We start from the raw sequence: 21,900 nt of genomic DNA, 5'->3' as shown, positions 1-21,900 counted from the left end.
CAGGCGGACTCTCAACCGCTGTGCCACCAGGGAAGCCCTCAATTCTGACACTATCTACCTGGAGATAGCATCAGATTCCACAGGTTAGGGATTCAGTCCCACAGGACCATCCTCCACTTCAGAGGCCAGTTGCAAGTCCAGGTTGTTACCTGTACATCTGACCCACTGGCTATAAATCAGAGGTTCCCACGACCCCATCCTTGGGTTCAATCAACGTTTTAGTGTGGCTCACAGAACTCAGGAAATCTGCTCACTCACTAGATTACTGATTTATTACAAAGGATATTAAAGGGTATGAATCAATATCCAGATGAAGAGATACATAGGGTGAGGTCTCGGACAAAGGGGCTTCTGTTCTTGTGGAGTTTGGAGCCCAGCACAGTGGCACATGGAAGCATTCTTGTTCCCCACCTGGAAGCTCTCTGAACTCCCTCCCCTTTGGGTTTTTATGGAGGCTTCATCACACAGGCACAATTGATTAACTCGCGGGCCATTGGTGATTGATTCAACCTCTAGGCCCTCTCCCCTGCCTGGAAATCAGGGGAAGAGACTGAAAGTTCCACCCCTTTTCCTGGTTGGTTTCCCTGGCAACCAGCCCCCATCCTTAGTTGATTTCCAAAAGTCACCTCATTAACATAAAGCCACTTGTTATTCATAACAAGCCACCCATTTCACCTTTATGGTTCTGAAGCATTTTCAGGAACTGAGGACAAAAGATCAAATATTGTAACAAAAGATGCTCCCATTGTTTTTATCCCACTTCTCCATTTTCCCGGGGAAAAAACAGTAACTTCTAGAATACTCAAGTGTTTTGTTTTAATTATAAAGCCTTGGTCATCTCATTTATTAGCTCTGTAACATGCATATTTAAACATTATTAGACAACCGTTAACAATTTATAAAGGTAAGGTGCCATTACTGAGTAAGTAGATTCTCCTGTGAGCGGATGTGTCCCTTCTCCCACCAACAAGGCAGCAATATGGTTAGTTTAATTTCATGAGTACATGATCCATTGCTGCAAACGCTAATTCTCTTCTCCACCCTGTGCTTATCTGTGCAAGTGTGTGAGCTGGTTAGATCGCACGGGCAACCTCTCGAACTTCAATAGCAAGAGGAGCTGGGCTTGGGCTTTCGATGCAGACTCACCGACTCTGTCTGCATCAAGTGATCTGACCTATCCTTGGGAGCAAGCACTCTTTGAACTGCTTCCTCAAAGGCCGCAGCGACATTCGTGGCATCTTTTGCACTTGTTGCAAAGTAAGGATAGTCGCCGTTGTCCCTGCACCAGGCTTATGCTTCTTCTGCAGACACCTGCTGCTCTCTGATGTCAACCTTGTTACCCAAAATCACAAAAGGAAAGCTTTTGGGCTCTTTCACATCCGCATGTGAATTCTTTTTTCCAGTTACTCAAGTTCTGGAAGCTTTGAGAATCATCGACGCAGGCAACAGTCAGAACCTCTGTAAAATGGCGTCCTTAGGCTTCTGAATCACTCTTGACCGGACGTGTCCCAAATCTGCATGGTAACAAAATGTCCATCCACCTCCAAATCTTTACTTAAAAATTCCACATCTATTGTATGGAAGAGCTGGGTATCAAACTTATTAGTCACATATCTGTTCATTAGAGAACTCTTCCAACTCCACCATCTCTAAGGAGAATTACTTTTCAGAACCCTCAATTGTTCAGTTCAAACATCATTATCTCTAGGACTGTCTGGAAGATTCACCTGGACACGGACAACAGGGAAAGCGGTTCACCACTGTGCCGGGCTCATTATAGGAGTGCAGGGAGTTTCTCGCGGTCACACGGAGGAAGCCTGGGAGCCCCACTCCGGTCAAGGACCTGGCAGGCAGGACGCGTCGGTGGCACTGCTGACCCTCGAACTTCTGAAAGAATTGCCATTAAACTAAATTTCCGTTCTCAGTTAAATTCTAGCTCCAGAATGAGGAGGAAATGAAATTCACAGAGAAAAAAAAAGGCAGTTTACCACAAACCTCTGCTGAGAGATCTCACATTTCCCTCTCGGGAAGAGGGAAGTTAAAGCCAGGAGGAAGTGGGGGGGAGGTGCGGGGATGCAAGAGGCAGCCATAAGGGGTACTGACGAACACGTGAGAAGCAGGAGGAAGCATTAAGTCCGTAGAACAACGATAACAGTGGCTAACTGGAGGCATATTAAGACAAGGCGTGTACAAGATTGTTTTCAGACCTCAAATTTTTATTTCAGACATCAAAATATGAAGGAAGGGACTTCCCTGGTGGCCCAGTGGTTAAGAATCCCCCTGCCAATGCAGGGGATTGTAATCAGACCTCAAATTTTTATTTCAGACATCAAAATATGAAGGAAGGGACTTCCCTGGTGGCCCAGTGGTTAAGAATCCCCCTGCCAATGCAGGGCACACGGGTTTGAGCCCTGGTCTGGGAAGATCCCACATGCTGCGGAGCAGCTAAGCCCGTGCGCCACAACTACTGAGCCCGCGCGCCTAGAGCCCGTGCTCCGCAACGAGAGAAGCCACCGCAGTGAGGAGCCCGTGCACCGCAACAAAGAGTAGCCCCCGGCTCGCCGCAACTAGAGAAAGCCCGCGCAGCAACGAAGACCCAACACAGCCAAAAATAATTTTTTTTTTAAAAAGAAAAAAAATTTTTTAAATATGAAGGAAAACCTGTATGAGAAGTAAAAGTAATCATGGTTTACCTCATGGTGTAAATCGCTTGGACATACACATGGTAATGAACATATTCAAGTACTGCGTTGGCCAAAAAGTTCGTTCAGTTAATGAATACGTTGTTCAAGAAAGTTCTTGGTGAAAATGAAAAATGTCTTATTTTTACTTAAAACTGAACGAACTTTTTGACCAACCCTATACTTACCTGATGTTAGGTCTACATTGAAGGGATGGGAATGCGTGGGGAGTGTGTGTGTGTGTGTGTGTGTGTGTGTGTGTGTGTGTGTGTGTGGTGAGAAACAGGGAGAACAGAGCTAAATCTTCCTTCTCCACAGTGTAAAATTAGAGGATAATGCCCCAAACTCATGTTATTTACAAAAAATGAAGGTGAACACCAAAATAGTCTGCTAAAAAAGGATGAACTAGGCGACTGGGGAGAGGAATAGGGCAGGGCACTGTTCTTTTTTCATCTGTAATAAGCACTGTAGATATATTTGACCATATGTGCAAGTGTAGCTCATAAAAAACAACTTAAAAATATGAATATAAAAAATTTTTTAAATCTGTTGAATAAATCTTACTGGCAACTTTCTGTACTAGGATGGCATCATACATTTTTATTATTACACATTTTTATTATTTTGCAAGGGTCTTCTACGCTGACACTTTTTATCTTCTACAGTTTATTTTAGGAGTATGACACTCATAAAACTCATTAAAGCAACAATGACCTGAATGCATTAATACTTTGTTCAAATGGAAATGTTCCCATTTTAATAACTATTTTAATTATACAATAATCACCTAAAAGTTTCAAAAATTCCTCACTGTTGTATAAAAACTCTTTCCAAGAAAGGGTAAAAGGCATTTTGAGAATATGAAATTCTTTCACAAATAAAGGGTTAGTAGTGTATAATTTTAGGGGACAGTTCACATCAACCAACAAAATAAATTTAAATTTTCAAGAATATGCTAGTCATCAGATGCAGAAAGACAAACATCATATGATATCACTTATGTGTGGAATAAGATGATACAAATGAACTTATTTACAAAACAGAAAGAGACTCACAGACTTCAAAAACAACCTTATGGTTATCGAAGGGGAAAGGGGCGGGGAGGGATAAATTAGGAGTTTGGGATTAATATATACACTACTATATATAAAATAGATAAGCAACAAAGACGTACTGTACAACACAGGAAACCTTACTCAATATTCTGTAATAACCTATACAGGAAAGGAATCTGAAAAAGAATAGATATATGTATATGTATAACTGAATCGCTTTGCTGTACACCTGAGACTAACACAACACTGTGAATCAACTATACTCCAACATAAAATAAAAAATTTAAAACAGATTATGCTAATAAATATTGTCTCTCAAGATTCAAACGTGAATTAAGACTTCATTATAATTATGCATGTCTTACAACTACTGAGCCCGCGCGCCTAGAGCCCGTGCTCCGCAACGAGAGAAGCCACCGCAGTGAGGAGCCCGTGCACCGCAACAAAGAGTAGCCCCCGGCTCGCCGCAACTAGAGAAAGCCCGCGCAGCAACGAAGACCCAACACAGCCAAAAATAATTTTTTTTTTAAAAAGAAAAAAAATTTTTTAAATATGAAGGAAAACCTGTATGAGAAGTAAAAGTAATCATGGTTTACCTCATGGTGTAAATCGCTTGGACATACACATGGTAATGAACATATTCAAGTACTGCGTTGGCCAAAAAGTTCGTTCAGTTAATGAATACGTTGTTCAAGAAAGTTCTTGGTGAAAATGAAAAATGTCTTATTTTTACTTAAAACTGAACGAACTTTTTGACCAACCCTATACTTACCTGATGTTAGGTCTACATTGAAGGGATGGGAATGCGTGGGGAGTGTGTGTGTGTGTGTGTGTGTGTGTGTGTGTGTGTGTGTGGTGAGAAACAGGGAGAACAGAGCTAAATCTTCCTTCTCCACAGTGTAAAATTAGAGGATAATGCCCCAAACTCATGTTATTTACAAAAAATGAAGGTGAACACCAAAATAGTCTGCTAAAAAAGGATGAACTAGGCGACTGGGGAGAGGAATAGGGCAGGGCACTGTTCTTTTTTCATCTGTAATAAGCACTGTAGATATATTTGACCATATGTGCAAGTGTAGCTCATAAAAAACAACTTAAAAATATGAATATAAAAAATTTTTTAAATCTGTTGAATAAATCTTACTGGCAACTTTCTGTACTAGGATGGCATCATACATTTTTATTATTACACATTTTTATTATTTTGCAAGGGTCTTCTACGCTGACACTTTTTATCTTCTACAGTTTATTTTAGGAGTATGACACTCATAAAACTCATTAAAGCAACAATGACCTGAATGCATTAATACTTTGTTCAAATGGAAATGTTCCCATTTTAATAACTATTTTAATTATACAATAATCACCTAAAAGTTTCAAAAATTCCTCACTGTTGTATAAAAACTCTTTCCAAGAAAGGGTAAAAGGCATTTTGAGAATATGAAATTCTTTCACAAATAAAGGGTTAGTAGTGTATAATTTTAGGGGACAGTTCACATCAACCAACAAAATAAATTTAAATTTTCAAGAATATGCTAGTCATCAGATGCAGAAAGACAAACATCATATGATATCACTTATGTGTGGAATAAGATGATACAAATGAACTTATTTACAAAACAGAAAGAGACTCACAGACTTCAAAAACAACCTTATGGTTATCGAAGGGGAAAGGGGCGGGGAGGGATAAATTAGGAGTTTGGGATTAATATATACACTACTATATATAAAATAGATAAGCAACAAAGACGTACTGTACAACACAGGAAACCTTACTCAATATTCTGTAATAACCTATACAGGAAAGGAATCTGAAAAAGAATAGATATATGTATATGTATAACTGAATCGCTTTGCTGTACACCTGAGACTAACACAACACTGTGAATCAACTATACTCCAACATAAAATAAAAAATTTAAAACAGATTATGCTAATAAATATTGTCTCTCAAGATTCAAACGTGAATTCAGACTTCATTATAATTATGCATGTCTTATTTCTAATAATCGACACATTTCATATATTTGTATTTAGAAAGAAAAAATAAATTTAAGAGGGAAAACATTAATGAGTCCACAAATGAGAGCACAGGGAGGAAATATGCTCTTTGCCAGTAGTATAATATTAGAGGTACTTTCTGTAATCCTCCCTCTTCTACCTTTCAGATGGCACTTTTTAAAAAACCAAAAAGAACAGACAAAAAATAGTGAGATAGTTGAATGTTAGGAGACAGAATTGAATCTCTGTAGGTTATATTTCCTTTGGGGCACTGCTTATTTTCCAGGGAAGGACTGTGGGTGTGCCGTGCTGGACATTACCCTTCTCGCAGGAGCCCCATGCTCCACAGGTGCTGGATCTCAGCGCAGGGCCACGACTGCAGGAGGGGAAGAGCAAGCTGGAACCTTGGCGTTAGCTGATCTGTGTCCCATGGGGAGCTCTTATTTGGGGACTTCCACAAATGACAGCATGTGTGCAAGCAAAGTTGCAGAGTTCTAAAGGACCCAGAAGGGGCACAGTAGAAAAACCCTGGGCTACTGCTATCGACGGAACCTCTCTGTAGCCATAGACTGTGAAGGTCGGTAATATCTGAGTTACAATAAAATATATACGAATCCGGGCTGTTCATCCACCAAGTTTTTATTGAGCACCTACTCTGTGCCCAGCACTGCACTAGGTGCCATGGAGAATACAAGAGAAGTATAAGATACAGTGTCCACCCTCAAGGAGCTTACAAAACTAGAGGCAGAAATCAGATGTACATGTGACTCAGGCAGCATGTGATATATACAAAGAGTACAACTACAGATAATGTAGTGGCTAAGAGATGCCCGAGATCCACAGCGGCTGGGAAGAGTCTCTTAGAGCAGGGGAGGAGTTAAAACTGGCTAAGCCGGGGACTGGCAGAGTGCCTGGAATGGGCAAGGACAAAGGCTGCAAGGTAATCTAGCTGGAGCAGGAGCTTGTGCTAAACTGTGGGCACTAGCGGAGCCTGGACAGAGGCTGGGACTTGGTTTGGGCCCGTGGGCAGTGAGGATACGCTTTGATCCCTCTCTTGATATGAAGACCTGGTGGCTTGCTGGGGACGCCTGCTGCCCTCCTCTCCTCTCCTGGCACAAATGGAAGCTGGATGTTGAGTAGAGCCAGTGACAGAAGTTTAATACATACCCTGCTGCAAAAACTGATCAAGGCTTCCAAGGCAGGGGAGTTTTTGCTTGACTGGATATTTGCCCTGGTGCTTTCATATGAACTGACCAAGAGGAGGGTATTTTGGATTCTTTTAAAAACTCTCCTCAAGAGGACCAACCCAGAGATAATTCATTGATCACCAATCACAACTGTTACCCCAAAGCCACATATATCTAGATCCTTCCCCTCAGACCACAGATGGCTTCAGGGAGTCCCACCTCCGGGTAATGGAAACCTCACATGCTCAGCCCTGGTCTCAGAGAAGAATGGACTCCGCTCTGGACCTTATGAGGAGATGCTTTCCACTCGCACTCCAGGCGACTTAAACGGCCTGGGAAGCCTCAGTGGATTTTCATTCAGTTCATTTCCAACATTTTCATGTATGTTTAACTCCGCGATGGGGTGGCAGTAGGCATGTTTAAAGTGCCAGGGGAGGTAGGCAGCAGAGTGGATTTGGGCAAAGGAGAAGCCATGGGATTGGAGGGCAGTAAAATGGCCTTGGGTGTAATAGTCAGCTGGTCTCTCCCAAGAACAGCTGGCATGGGATGCCACACAGGGCAAGAAAGTGCTGCCTCGCCTCTTACTCAACAAGGAGAGGGCAGAGCTGGGTCAAAGGCAGTGGGCAGGAGGGAGGGAGAAGCCCTGTGGACTTCAGGGTCAGAAGTCAGCACGGGAACCCCAGGAGGCGGGAGAGGAGCCCGAGGGCAGGACGGATGGAACAGCACTGAGCGAGGTCCCAAGGGGGCCACAGCCACAAGGAGGGAGCGGCAGCGGACACGGGTCCCTCCCCTTGCCTGCTCCAGGTGCTCCAGCCAGGTACCTCCTCTCCCGTCAGAGCCCAGGAACTCCAGAGCAGTGAAGCATCGGTGGGTGTGGGGCCGGGAGCGAGAGTCGGGGCTCAGGGCCTCAGCAGGAGGCGTGTTCCCGGCCACTTGAGCCACAGGAAGGGGAGCAGGCGCCGGGTGAAGGTGGCAGTGAAGGTGTAGATGAGTTCTTGCGACTCTGCGTTGGTGAAAGTCACGGTGCCCCCTTCGTAATCCAGGGCGATGCCCACTCTCCGGGGCCGCAGTGCCGGGAAGAGTTCGGCCTCGGGGCTGGTGTTGGCCCAGATGCCCGCGGAGGAGAGGCGCAGCGCCCACACGCCGTCCTCCGGCCGCAGGGAGAGGTCGCCCTTCCTCTTCACCGAGTCTCTGGCCACCCCCACCATGCAGCTTTCCAGAACTTCCTCCTCCTCCTCCTCCGCCTCTTCTTCCTCTTCATCCCCCAACGATTCCTCGTCCTCATCCGTTTCCCAATCATCATATCCGTCCCCATAGCCGGCCTCCTCTTCCTCCTCCTCCTCTTCCCCCTCTTCCTCCTCGTCCCCCTCCTCTTCATCCTCGGACCAGCCCTCCCTCTCCACCTCCACCTCCCAGTAGACCTTGCCCCAGGTGAAGCCCTTACTGCCCAGCACCCCCGGCTCACAGTCAAACTGCTGGGGGTGCAGGTACGCGCTCTGGTACAGGCCGCTGTAGGTCACACACTTCCAGTCCTCCGACAGCTGCAGGTACCCGCTGGCCGACTGTGGGTCTAGGGTGACACTCACTGTGGGGACAAAGGAAGAAGTAGCGGTGTTGCCGGCGGACCAGGAGGGGCCCCCCCGTCTCCACAGCAGGGCTGCCACACTGCACGATCCAAGGGGTGCGCTCCACACCTGTGGCAGCGTGAACAGGCCCCTCAAGGGTATGTGACTCGCGGCCCGACTGCAGGGACAGAAGCAGCACAGCAGCCGGGCCTGGGGCAGAGAGTTAGCTCCGAATACAGGAGCCACGTGACAGGGCAGATGAGAAGGAACTCGGTCACAGGGAAAAGGACTGGCGGCAGGACCTCTGAGGACAGAATAAGCAAACATGGGCAGGAAGGGTCAGAGGCTCCAGTGGAGGGCTCTACTGCAGACGAAGGGTAGCAGAATAGTCAGAAAATGCAAGGTGGGGACTTCAGAAGTGCAGCTGGGAAAACTCTCCCTGCTGTACAAGAGAACGGGCCACCTGGAGGCAGGATTCTGTGGGGAGAGTATTCTTTATCTGAGGCAAATCTAGGAACCACCCTTTGGATACTCACCTGTCTTATATTCTAAGTCTCTCAGCAGCTTCCCTGGGGAGAAAAAAGGAGAGCAATGACCCTCAAGCCCAGCAAACCTATGAACCTGTTTCTCACTTGGTCAGTATTAATTCCGTGACAAGGCTCCATCCCTGAGATCCCAAGAAGGGAAAAACAACCAGGAGACCTCAGAGGAATGAGGTCAGAGAATCCGACACGAAGGAGCCAGGTACCCTCTTCTCAAAGCGGCGCCCCAGCTCCTGACTCCCACCCCAAGGCCCTCCCCAACCCCTACCTTGGAATTCTCTCAGGCTCCGCTGCAGAGACAGAAGTCTATCTGAGAATTCTCCTGTCCTTTTTTTAACCACACGAGCAATGGGTTTCCCAATCCAGAACTTCTTCCGTGGATACCTGAGAAGATGACAGACAAACCTGCTACTTAGCTCTTCCTACATTTCTCTCAATCCTCATGACAATTTATGAAGGGGGAGGGAAAGGTATGATTATCCCCAGGTAATGGAAAAACAGGGCCTCAGAGGTACTAAGTGAACTGCCCAAGGCTGAGCCAAGACTTACAACCACCAGAAGACTCAACATTCAGAGCCCTTTTGTCTACCAACATGTGTTCTCATACCATCCTGTCCAGTCTCAGACAAGGATAGTGGACACAGGAGTGGGGATTATACAGAGAACTTGCTCCGGTGCAGAGCAAGTCTCCACCAGTTCTCAAGGACGTGTTCTTGCTTCCCAGGAGAGAAGGTTATCAGGATGAACCATGCAATGTGGGAACCTCTGGCCTCATATCACACAGCCATTAATTCAGATGGATCATGGTCAAGGAACAGGGGAGGGGACAAAGGCACAGGGGAATGAGGTACACCATGGAAAGGAAACTCTTTTACCTGTTTAAGAAGTCTCTGGTGTCCTGGAAGGGAAGAAAGCACAAGAGTCAATGTGAATCAAAGAAGACTTCATTCATATGTACCAACACTATTAGAGACCGGGACACATCAGTGAACAAAACAAATGTGGTTCTTCCTTATAGAAAAGACATTCTAGTGGCAGCAATGGATAAAACAAAAACAAACAAAATAATCACAATGACAGAGCAAATGGGGGGGGGCAGTAGGAGAAGGGGATGACAGGCCAGCTTCTCTGAGGATGACACTTGTGCTGAGATTTGAAGAACTCAGTACTGGCCAGGTGAAGAATGGGAGGAAAGCAAGGTGGGAAAGGGCTTGGCAAAGGGGGCAGGGGCCACATCATGCAGGGCTGGACAGGCATAGCAAGGAGTTCAAATTTTGTTCTATGTTCAGTAGAAAGCCACCAAAGTGTTTCAAGTAGGGGAGTGATGTATATGATCTGCTTTTAAGTGGCTGAGACTGCTAAGTATCCTCCAGGATCTATTCTTCCCTTCTTCCTTTTAGTAATAGAACCTGTGGAGTAATAGCTGGGCAGAGGGCCACCCAACAGAAAACTACACTTCCCAGATTCCCTTGTAACCAGGTTTGGTCATGTGACTAATCTCCAGCCAATGGGATGCAAAAGGAAGCAATGACTATAATTTTGGGGTCACATCCTTTAAAAAAAGAAATTCCATTCTACTTCCTCTTTTTCCTTGGCTCAATTTTGGATATGATGGTGAGCCCAACTTTGACAAAACAGCTGAGGACAACGTCCCTTGAGGTTAGTGAAACAACCAGATGGAAGTAACCAGCTTTCTGGATGACCTCATGGACAGCTGCCCTGACAGCTCTAGACCCCTCGTGTCTGAACTGTTTCTGGGAGGGAAATAACTTGTTTGATATAGTCGCTAGCCAAAATCCCAAGTGATCAATCACTTGGCCATCCTGTACGGAATGGAGAGGCAATGCCAACAACAGGGGGCAGTCTGGAGGCTGTTTATGGACCTGGCAAGAGATAACGATGCCCTGACTAGGGCAGTACAGTGGAGCCAGGGAAGCAGCACAATCTAGGCATTTTTGAGACAGACTGGGCATACTGGTAAAAGATAATCAAGGACAGGCCACAGCTTGCACAGGAGGGAGGATGGTGCTATCTGAGTGACAGGAGGGGGTAGAATGGGGAGGAGGTTCTTGCGAGATGCTGGTTATTTCTCTTTTATAAGTCTCAATCCTCCATAATACTCTATAGTAATTTTTGCCTTCCTTTTACTCATCCCATAAATTTTAAGTGCTTACGTGTCAGACACCACTCTAGAAGCCTGAGACAGAGCAGGAAAAAAAAAAAAAGAGAGAGAGAGAGAGACACACACACACACACAAATCCCTAGCAGTGGGAAGCAGAGAGCAAAGAATCAACGTAACAAATCCATTATATGATGCTATTAAGTGATAGGTGCTATAGGAAGAAGACAGTAGCGTGGAGGGGGACTGGGTAAGGGTGGGGGCAGAGTGACCTCTTTGAGAGTGGGATTTGGGAAACAAATGGGATCGCCAAACTGTGGCTGCTGCGGACTGTTTCAGCAAGTCTCGGGAACAACTTGGGGTTTTGCTGGAGGGGAGGCCATCCAAGAGGTCAGAGCTACACCTCGCCCCCACCGTGAAGCAACTGACCAGAGACTGGTTGTGAGTTGCTGGCAAATCCTTCTACTCTGTCCCTCAAAACAAGTAAGTCCAAGCCAGCTTCAGAGGACGGGGGGGACAAACCTTGAGACAGTGTATGCCAACAGCTCTGCTGGGATACGTGACATAAAAAGGCAAATAAATGGGCAGTAGGTGGGTGCGGTTAGGGAGCCAAGAGGGCATATTTTGTGACACAGGAGCTGCTAGAACGGAGAGAGAATGAGGCCCATCTAAGGGCTGAAGGTTGTGAGTGGCCCAGAGGGTGGGACCCGGAGCACCAGTGCAGGAACCCTTCTCTCAAAGGACGCAGAAGGGGAGACTGGGGAGTCCCGAGGCAACCTGCAGCCTCACACACTGGGCCTCCAGAGGGACGCAACCTGCCCAAGGCTCCTGGAGGGCCTCTCACCCCCCAGACTCCTGGGGCTGTGGTGAAAGAGGCAGTCAGAGCAGAGAGGCTGGGGCAGGAATCACAGCAATGCTGGGTATTAAGAACCCTAAGGTTCTTCATGGGTGTGGATGGCGACCGACAGTGGAACAGGCAGAGGTACGACCTGCCACCAGACCCTGCAAGGCGTGCCCGGGGCTGAACCAGGGGGGCTTCATAATTCCCTCCAGAGGGGCTCTCCTATCCCCTAGTTCCCTTTATTGTCTTCCCGATAGTCCCAGTCCAGAGATCTTTCCTTTTCTATCGCCTCTGTCAAAAGGCCTCTGTTTCTCTTTGTCTTTTTTTTTTTTTTTTTTTTTGCCACACCGCATGTCTTGTGGGATTTTTAGTTCCCCAACCAGGGATCGAACCCGGGCCCTAGGCAGTGAGAGCCCCAAGTCCCAACCACTGGACCACCAGGGAATTCCCTGTTTTTATCTCTCGTCCTGTTGCTTCTCTCTCTCACCTCTCTCAGACTTTTGCATCAGGGCCCCTATCTTAGTAGGCCCTCATCTTTACTCTCCGTTGACAATCAACTAATCTCTGGTAAAATACTAATGACAGTTCAGGAGTGAGCGGTCCAGTTCCCGTGCAGCAAAAGCGAACCCAAACAAAACACACAGACAAAACCCACCAGCACCAACATTTCCTTTACTGACTTTCAGCAGACACCCACCTTCTCTCCTTTCCCTCCTCCCACCTGGCCCCAGGGATGTCTTCAATCCGAGTGGTCTCAGAGGCACTGAAGGCTGGGCCTCTGCTGGCCCACAAGCTCTTCTGGGCAGACCGCGGAGAGGCTGCCCGCCAGGCAGACACGGCTGGATCTCAGCCCCCCCAGTACCCCAGCTATGTCCCCCCTCTGTTCCACAACAAGTACACATCCACACGGTGGCAGCGGCTGTGGGGAAAGGAAGGATGCGCACCCCTGGAGAGGGGGGAGGGGGTGGAGAGGCAGCAAGTGACCCAGTCAGAGTCGGAGAGAGAACTTCTAGGGAACAGAATGACTTCTGGAGGAAAGGAAGGAACCAGAGAGACATTCCGGACAAAGTGAGAGAAAAGAAGAGCAAGAGGCCAGAGGCCTGTGAGTCAGGACACCCGAGCTGGAGCTCTGACGTGATTCCTGACCTGCCCCACGGCCTGGGACAAACTTTTCCTCTCTCTGGTCGTCAGGGACTTCATCAGTGGGGGCTCGACCGGAAGAGTTCTACGTCCCCGCCAGTCCCGAGGCATGAGTCAGAATTCACAGTGATGGAGAGGCAGGCAGAGGCTGCCTGTGCCGGCCCGTGTACCCGGCGGACTCGCCATCTCTCCCCAGCACCCCGCCTCTGACTCGCCCTGCCACTGGCCAGGGACAGCACTTCCCTAGAGGAGGTCCTGGGCGGTTCCGCTGCCGGCCAGCAGCCCCACCATGCAAGTGGAGGAGCTCCTCACACAGGCCTTCTCCTGGCCTGCAAGGGCAGAAAGGTCGAGCATGCTCCCTCCAAAGGCCGCTGAGCCCTGTTTAAGGCAGTGTGACTCCTCTGAGAGGCTTGGGGTGGAAGGCGCTGTGGTGTCATTTCAACGTGGCAGCCTTTTCTCCAATCCATGACCCTCCCTTTCTCGGCGCCAAAGCTGCCTCTTCCGGGAGGTGTTCCGGAGGCACCCTGCCCGCTCTCCACCTTATTCTCTGAGGCTGATTCCACAGTCCCAGAGAAAACCTCTGCCTTCGAGAAGTCTCCCTTCCCCAGCTACCCATCTCCTCCATACCCTCTGGGTTCTTGACAGAACCCGTGCTCAGCCCTCCCTCAGCGACCCCTGACCCCACAGGCTTCTGCATCTCCAGAACCATAAACAGCTTCCCCTGGACCGCTGTCTGCCAATGACTTGATAAAGACAGGCTCGTGACGGTAGTGATGAGCATGGAGGACAGTAACGAAAATACTAATAACATACTAATAACCTTCTCTTCCATTTCTACAACACTTTCAAAATTTTAAACTCTTTCATGTAGAAAATTTACTTTTTGAAGTGACAACATGCCAGTTATTTTATGCTCATGCAATCATTGCAATAAGTGGTGGGGATAAAGATTATCATCTCCATGCTTCAGATGAGAAAACTGAGGCCCCGAGAAGAGGTGACTCTCCAGACGTCCTGTAAGTGAGTGGCAGGGCCAAGACCTGCTGTCCTGGTCTCCCGGCTCCCTGCCCCAGGGAGGTCTCTCACCTGCATAAGCTCTGCAGCCGGCTGCTGTGCCTTGCCCTCCAGCTCGGAGATGACCAGCGCCAGCCGGGCAAGCTCCCCGACGCCCCTGGTCTTGTACTTCTCCCTGCCCTCTGTGAGCTCCTGCTCCAGCTTCGCCAGCTGGTCCAGCAGGCGCTGTTCCCGCTCCCTCAGGAACTGGTGGCCCTGCTCAAACTCAGCCACGATGCACTGCCTCTGGTCCTGGAGCTTCTTCTGCAGGGGTGGGAAGGGGGAGAAGGGGGTGACACCTCCGCCCCGGGGTAGAAGATCCCTCCAGGATCTGGTGTAGGGGTGCACAGGCTGGCTCTTTGCCTCTCGTGCCCCTCGCTGACCCCATTCATGAATTCTACAGTGTTTGGGCTGGAAGGGGCTTTAGAGCTCTCCTGTGGCAACCTCCTTTCCTCAAAGAAGACACGGTAAGTCAGTCAGGTCAGTTCCCACAGACACCATGGGATTGGAACCCTGACTGCCTGCCATTATCTGTTCTAGGTAAACCAGTATGTTCTGGGGCCCTGTGAGGAACATTATGAGCAAACACATTTTTCCCTCCTGGACACCCATCGCCGTGTGCTGCCTCTTCCAGGAAGTTTTCCTTGATTAATTTTATCCAAGCCTGACCAATCCTCTCTTCAGCATCCTCCCCATTATGTGTAAAATATCTGTGTGTACCCCATCCCTGCCATGTAGGACTATATCCTCTTCCCTCAGTGAAACCGTGGAATGTCTAAGCTCAGGGACCATGTCCTTTCTTGCCCCCAAGTCTCCCTGCCGAGTCCAGGCTGGGATCTGGTCAGCATCCTCGCACACTGAGCACCTGGAGGCACTCCTTGGATTGGGCCGTCTCCTGCTTCACTCTGTCCCTCTCCCAGGGCCTAACTGCTCACCGCCGGGACTGGCCCCAGCGTCCCTCCACCCTCCAATGCTCACTTCCCCAACAGACTTTCCCCCAGAAAACTGGAACCTCTTATCAGTTTTTTCCCTCTGATCCCATCTCTCATCAAGCACACAACGTGCTGCCTGTTTCCTAACTACTGGCAACCACAGGCGCAGGACTCGCTGGACACAGCGCCTTCAGAGCTGTCGGGCCTTGCCTAGCCCACCCCTCTCAGCTCTCGTCCTGGAGCCAGCCCCCTCCTTCCAAACCCCCTGCTCCCCTCACTCTCAGGAACCATGTCTTTCTCCCTCTCTCTGAAAGGAAGAACGAAGCCAGGCCTTCCTCAGTTCCCTACACTCTGGCTCTGCTGAGCAGACACGCCCTGCAGCTGAGGTGAGTCACAGAAGGAGAAGGACCTTAGCTGACATCCAGGCAACCCAGTCACTTGTGAGACGAGGAAGCAGGCCAAAGCCACAGAGCTCAGACAGGCAGGGCTTGGGCTACAAGCCAGGCTTCCCGGCCGTCAGTCCGGTCGGGGCTCCCTCTCCCAGGGAGCCGGCTGCCTGCCGGCTGTGTCTCTACAAGCTCAAGAGCTCCTGCTCCGCATGCCAAGTGCCTGCCTCAGAGCTTTCCCTCAACAGCCTCACTTACCAGCACAGCCAGGATATCAGCTTCTCCCTTGGCCTGAAAGCCCTGAATTTTGTCTCTGTCTCTCCTTAGGGTACTCAGGTGGTTCAGGATTTTTTCCTGTAGAAAGACAAGCAGTGGGGATGCTCTGGGCTGAGGCAGGAGGGAGGACTCGGGCTGAGTCCTCGGCCAGCGAGAAGCCTTCTGAGGGGTCTGCGCCAGGCCTCGCCTCCGGGTGGGTGCCAAGCAGAGCATCCCTCCCTGCGGGGGTGAGGAGGGCTTACCCTGTGGGGCTGGGCCGCCTTCTCCACGAGGACAGCCGAGTGGGGCCTGTGCTCCCGGGACTCCCGGCACATGACACACAGCAGCTTGCCATCGTCCTCGCAGTAGTAGTGCAGCTTCTCCTGGTGCCGCTCGCACAGCCTCGTGTCCTGCTGCTCCCGGGCCGCGTCCCCCGGCTGCCGGCCCTTGTCCACCTTCAGCCGCTCGATGTTCTCCACCAGGCTGGCCAGCTGCCACACTGGCCTGATATTCTCCTTCTTAAAAGGCTTCTTACACAGGGGGCAGACAGGGCGGCCCCCTGATGCGGGGCGGATGTCGGTGGTACAGCTGCGGCAGAAGACGTGGCCACAGTCAATGGTCACCGGGTCCCGCAGGTAATCGAGGCAGATGGAGCAGGTCACCTCCTCTTCCAGGCTCCGCAGTGGTGCCAACGCAGCCATGGTGTCCTGAGCTCAGAGGGGTCCCTGTTCACTGGTGGGGACGTCTCCTCCTTGGAGACCAGACACGGAGTCAAGAGCAGGCACAGCAGAGGGGCAGAAATGGCAGCCTTGCACAAAGCTGCCAGCCCCAGCGATCGATCAGTCAATCAATAGATACTTAGCAGCTCCTACGAGGCTCACACAGAATCAGAGCGAAAGGACCTTACCGATCCTCAAGTCCAACGCCCTCATTTTATAGATGAGGAAACTGAGGCCCAGAGAGGGTAGCTGCCACCAGCCCATGCCACACTGTTGGGAAAGCACTCCTACCTCAAGACCCTTTCCTTCCATCTGTTGGGAAATTGCTCTAATATACCAATTTTGATAGAACAAGGCACCAGATAACTACCTGCTGAAAAACTGTCATAATATACAAATCTACAATGTCTATTATGTGTACAGTGCTGCCTCACTTCTGCAGTGCATGGGCTGCACAAGTGTTCATGGGGGGCCCTGACAGAGTCAGGAGACTCCTCTGTCTTCCCTGTAGATCTCAGGTATCAAGGACTAAGCGCACTGAGGTTCTTTAGCAAGACTCAAGAAGCGTCAAGAGTCTGAGTTCTGGTGTCCTCCTTTATAGATGTTTCCTTGGGCTGTGCTGAAGTTTTGGCTGGGTTCACTTCCCCCAGAAAGCAGGTGTCTGCCCAGATTCAGCCTGCCGGCAGAGCACAGCCTGACCACACCAGACTCGCTCTCCGCTGTGCCTCCCTGTGCAGCTGGCCTGGCTGCTCTACTGCTAACAAGGGTGACTGAGACCAACGTGGGAGGAAGCCTCAGGTGGCTTGCGACCGTGATGTGCTGATGAGGGCTTGGCCGTAAGAGGGAGCACAGAAGCTGAGCACAGAGAGGACTTTAGTCCTGTTTACCTCTGCAGCCCTGGACCACTTCCTGTCTGAGGTTAGGAGCCTCAGCACACCTAACCCAACAGCTTCCTCCTGCCCCTGACACTGTGTGACAAGAGAGAACTCATTTAAGTACTCTGAGCCTCAGTTTATCCATCCGTAAAATGGGGAGAGTGATACTTACCTTCAAGGGTTTCTAAGTGGGTTGAGTAAAAGAATTATGTTGAAAATACTAAGCATAAGCGCAGTATAGAGGGGGAATCTAGGAGAGAACCCAGAACCTGCGGTTCCCAAATCCAGTGAGTGTTCAAAGCACAAGTAGAGCAAGAGTGGAAATTTAAAGTGAGGATGAACCGCCACAGTGACACACGAGCTCCAGAGTTAAAGCAAACGAGAGACTCGTGGGGCAAACTGGGGAATCTGCTCTGCCGCAGACCCACAGAAGGACCCACGGGAGGCAATAAGCAGTCGCTGGGAAGACAGCCAGCAGACAGGGCGCGCAGGTAACTGCGAGGCTGGAATGAAGCCCTTGGAACCACAGGCAAATCGATCCGATTACTGACTATGTACATGAAAGTCCATTACAGCAGAGTTCAGTGGCCTTCAAGGTCTTTCACTGTAGTGACATGAATGAGCTAGAAATAAAGCCCCAAAGAGAAAACGACACAGGAATACAAAGTCTACTTCTTGAGGATCTAACGCAGCAATACATAAAAAGTGCTTTATAAAGTGAAAGTACTGTACAAATGTAAGGGATTATTTTACTGCTGACAATGAACTCCAACTGGAAGCTCCAATGGATTTAGAGATGTGGGACTTTAAGAGTGTGGAAAAGACCTGTACCTACAAAGCTCAAATGAAAGAATTAAGGAATTTAACTGGTAAATGAAGGTAATAAAGTTTTTAGAATGTTAATAAGGGTAGTAAAAATCCTAGGAATTGCCTGGTCAACTCCCTGGTTTGTCTGTTGAGGAAGCGAGCCTGACCCAGCAACTTGGAGGTGGAACACAGGAAAGGCTCCTGGTGCTGGTGATTCCTGTGGGTGCTGGAGCCCTTCACCAACTCACTTTGCTGAGGGGCTTGGAAGTTCAAAGGCTAAGGTTATTTGTTTCTTTTATTGTTGTAGGGGGATGGCATGTGTTTATCTTCGGGGCTGGGAATTTAATTCTGTTGCAAATGACCAGATGAATAAAAGGACTATGAAGAGCTCAGCTACAGCTCCCCGTCCACACAAAACCTGACACAATCAGGCGCCCTCATCACTTGGAGCAGGAGTTCTTAACCCAGGCTCCATGCTGGACTTTCACAGATCTTTAAACCCCCAACACTGTATGAAAATGGTCACTAATGTACTAGATGAAAGACCTGTCCAGGGATTACAGAAGAATGCTGGTGAGTAAGTGTAGGAGGGATGATAGAACTAGAAAAACACCATCTTGCAAGCTCCATTGTATAAGACGAGGATCTTCATCAGATACTAAAACCATGACGTGCTAGGGGACAGGACAGTCCCATGGTACTAAGTACCACCCAGTGGGTTACTCCCTAATGTACCTTGATAAGGGAGAGATCTGGTGATGGCCTTAGTCAGTGACCAAATCCAGCATCACTAATAGAGGGACAAGTGTTTCTGGCATAAGGTTCCCAATGTGGCGCCATATGAATTGCACAATGTCACCTTTGAAGTAGTCGTGCCAAAAATGTTTGAGGTGGGACTTTCCCGGTGGCAGAGTGGTTAAGAATCTGCCTGCCAGTGCAGGGGACACAGGTTCGATCCCTGGTCCGGGAAGATCCCACATGCCACAGAGCAAGTAAGCCCACGCACCACAACCACTGAGCCCGTGCACCACAACTACTGAAGCCTGTGTACCCCAGAGCCCGCACACTGCAACTACTGAGCCCACGTGCCACAACTACTGAAGCCTAGAGCCTGTGCTCTGCAACAAGAAGCCACCATAATGAGAGGCCCGCGCACCGCAACGAAGAGAAGCCCCTGCTCGCCGCAACTAGAGAAAGCCCACGTATAGCAACAAAGACCCAATGCAGCCAAAAATAGAAAATTTAAAAAAGTTTGATGTGAATGAATCCAATCAAGTCTTTCAACCTACCTTCCAGTTTATAGAAAATATGAGGGTTAGAAGAATGAGTTAAAGCCCATCATCAGGAGACAGATAAATCCAGAATAGGAGATATTCCAGAAGACAACTGGCCTGGACTTTTAAAAAGTCAGTCATGAAAAATAAAACAGGATTGTTCTTGATTTGAAAAGACTAAAGAGAAATGACAATCAAACTCAAATACTTTGATTGGATCCTGGTTTTTTAAAAAAGCTATTAAAAACAGTTTGGGGACAATTAGAGGAAATTTGACAAAAGACTAGGTATTGGATCATATTAAGAAATTATTATTGATTTTTTAATAGCATTTATTGAAGTTATGTATGAGCATGTACATATTTTCAGGCAACACATGCTGCAGTATTTAGGACTGTATGACTACAACTTACTTTTAAATGGTTCAACAAAACAAAATAAAAAGTCAGAAAAATTTTCTGAGGAGAGGGGCTAGAGTTTTCCATCCTTCTTAAAAGAATCTATGCAAGAGTCTGTAACTACCAAAGATGCTGAAAATCTCTAATAGAGAGATGATCGTGCCCAACACTTGCAGAAGCTCAATACATAGGTGCTGAACAAATGAATGGATTCAGAGGAACGAAGGCAATGTTAATTGCACATGCATTTGTTTGAGAGTCTGCTGAAACTAACAAATGAAACACAGTACAGTCCTATGTTCAATCCCATTGCTTGGTTATATAGGCTCCATCCTGAATATATAACAAATATTGAAGATGGCTTACTCTGGCATTGCTGACTATGTGTAAGACTCGAGGTGTAAATCTGTGGGTTGAAACCAGGTTCAAGTTAGGGCTCTAACCCAACAGCCCAGCGACTAACAACTTCTTGGTGACAGCATTTCTGTAGGACCCACCTTACCGGCCATTTACACATCTTATGTTATTTAATGCTCAGGATACTCTTCTGAGGAAACTGAGGCTCAGGGAGGGAAGCAACTTGCCCAAGAGCACGTGGCTAGGAAGCAGTGTCTGGTGCTGATGCCTCAGCCCAATCTATTACACTCTCTTCTCTGCCCAGGCGAACTGTAAAACGGGGCCTAATACCAGCTCCTTTGTCAGGAAGCTCGGATGAGGTCATCTCAATGCACGGGCTTTGTCAACTGGAGAGCGCTGACAAAAGTAAAGGGGCATGTATTACTGCTGACGCTGAGTGAAAGCACCCTTGCCTCAGATTCGACAGGCAGCAGGGCTCCTGTATGAGATGCGGGTGGACCTGGGCTCACACCGCACAGCCAACCCTTTCGAGCCGACGCAAAACTGACCCTCTCCAAAACCCCTCCCCAACTTACCACGCTCCCCTGTGATTCTGCCTTTTCTATCATTTTTGCCTTTAGCATATGCTGATGATCTCGACAGGTTTTCACAATAAGGGGCAAAACTATCACACTCCTCTCCATTCCTGGCTCTCGGGTGGACAGAAACCACAGAAAGCCAGAGCCAGAAAAAGTCTTCACAACGACATGGTCCACCCTACTTCCTTTACCCAAATGAGAATTCTGAAACCCGAGGAAGTCGTTTCATGGATTACCTTTTACCAGAGGTCACTCACCCCTGCTCTGGGGTGGATAGGTCTTCTGTCCTTTCAATAAACCAGAAGCTGGTTTCAATTCCACAGAACCAGGCAGAACTGGAGACACTCCCGACCTTTTTGAGTTCCCCTTGCCCCACAATCCACCTGTCCCCTACAGCTCTCCGCATCTCCTAAATACCTACTCTACATATGTCAACAGACTGGCTGAGGTGACACCACGTAATTTCTGGCACACATTTCAGGATGTGGATGCCGTGCACAAGTGTTGGCTGCAAGAACCACTGTGACTTGTAAAAACTAGCTGAGGTTTCTCTTTTCATGGTTAGAATTCTGGTAGATAGACTTTATCAAGTTATGAAAAGAAACTTCTATTCCTACTATTTAGAGAATTATATATATATATATATATATATATATATATATACATACGTATATATATATATAACTTGATACATGATTTTTTCTTCTTTATATAGTCACGTGTTTTTAAAAATTCATTAATGTGATGAATTGTGTTAAAATATTTTCTTATAAGCCATCTTTATTTAGGAATAAACCCTACTTGATTATGATGTATTATGTGTAATTTTAATAAACAGTTTGATTCAGCTTAAAAAAAAAAAAAAAAAACTAGCTGAGGGAAGCATCGCTGCGAATGCCCACACCCTGTAAGGGACAGGTACTTACACTCCTCACCCACCCCTGCCCTGGTCCAGTTCCAGAGGGAAAGGATCTAACTCTAGACCCCTGTTTCTTTTTTTTTTTTTTTTTTTTTGTGGTATGCGGGCCTTCCTCTGTTATGGCCTCTCCCGTTGCGGAGCACAGGCTCCGGATGCACAGGCTCAGCGGCCATGGCTCACGGGCCCAGCCGCTCCGCGGCATGTGGGATCTTCCC

At 48.2% G+C, this 21,900-nt stretch overlaps 1 protein-coding gene and 1 pseudogene across 3 annotated transcripts in view; both read right to left on the bottom strand.

Annotated features, from left to right (window-relative positions):
• Nucleotides 1-858: 858 nt before the first annotated feature.
• LOC102997051 (ras-related protein Rab-9A-like) lies at nucleotides 859-2,698 on the bottom strand (annotated as a pseudogene).
• Nucleotides 2,699-4,766: 2,068 nt separating this feature from the next.
• LOC102995391 (tripartite motif-containing protein 26) overlaps nucleotides 4,767-21,900 on the bottom strand; it is a 24,723-nt gene continuing 7,589 nt past the window's right edge. For 2 of the 3 annotated variants that reach the window (XM_028478927.2, XM_007117221.4), the window contains 7 exons: nucleotides 16,022-16,509; nucleotides 15,762-15,857; nucleotides 14,219-14,449; nucleotides 9,907-9,929; nucleotides 9,300-9,415; nucleotides 9,026-9,058; nucleotides 4,843-8,509 (listed from right to left, as the gene is read on the bottom strand). In XM_028478927.2, coding sequence (XP_028334728.1) covers nucleotides 7,824-8,509; nucleotides 9,026-9,058; nucleotides 9,300-9,415; nucleotides 9,907-9,929; nucleotides 14,219-14,449; nucleotides 15,762-15,857; nucleotides 16,022-16,459 — 1,623 coding nt within the window. In that variant the 5' untranslated portion in view covers nucleotides 16,460-16,509 and the 3' untranslated portion in view covers nucleotides 4,843-7,823. Of the gene's footprint in view, nucleotides 8,510-9,025; nucleotides 9,059-9,299; nucleotides 9,416-9,906; nucleotides 9,930-14,218; nucleotides 14,450-15,761; nucleotides 15,858-16,021; nucleotides 16,510-21,900 lie in introns of all 3 variants that reach the window. The other variant, XM_028478929.2, reaches the window with a different exon arrangement.

Source organism: Physeter macrocephalus, chromosome 18 (genome assembly GCF_002837175.3).
Source record: "Physeter macrocephalus isolate SW-GA chromosome 18, ASM283717v5, whole genome shotgun sequence".
Classification (NCBI taxonomy): Eukaryota; Metazoa; Chordata; class Mammalia; order Artiodactyla; family Physeteridae; genus Physeter; species Physeter macrocephalus.
The sequence above is the reverse complement of the archived record's forward strand: the minus strand, read 5'-3'. Positions and strand labels throughout refer to the sequence as shown.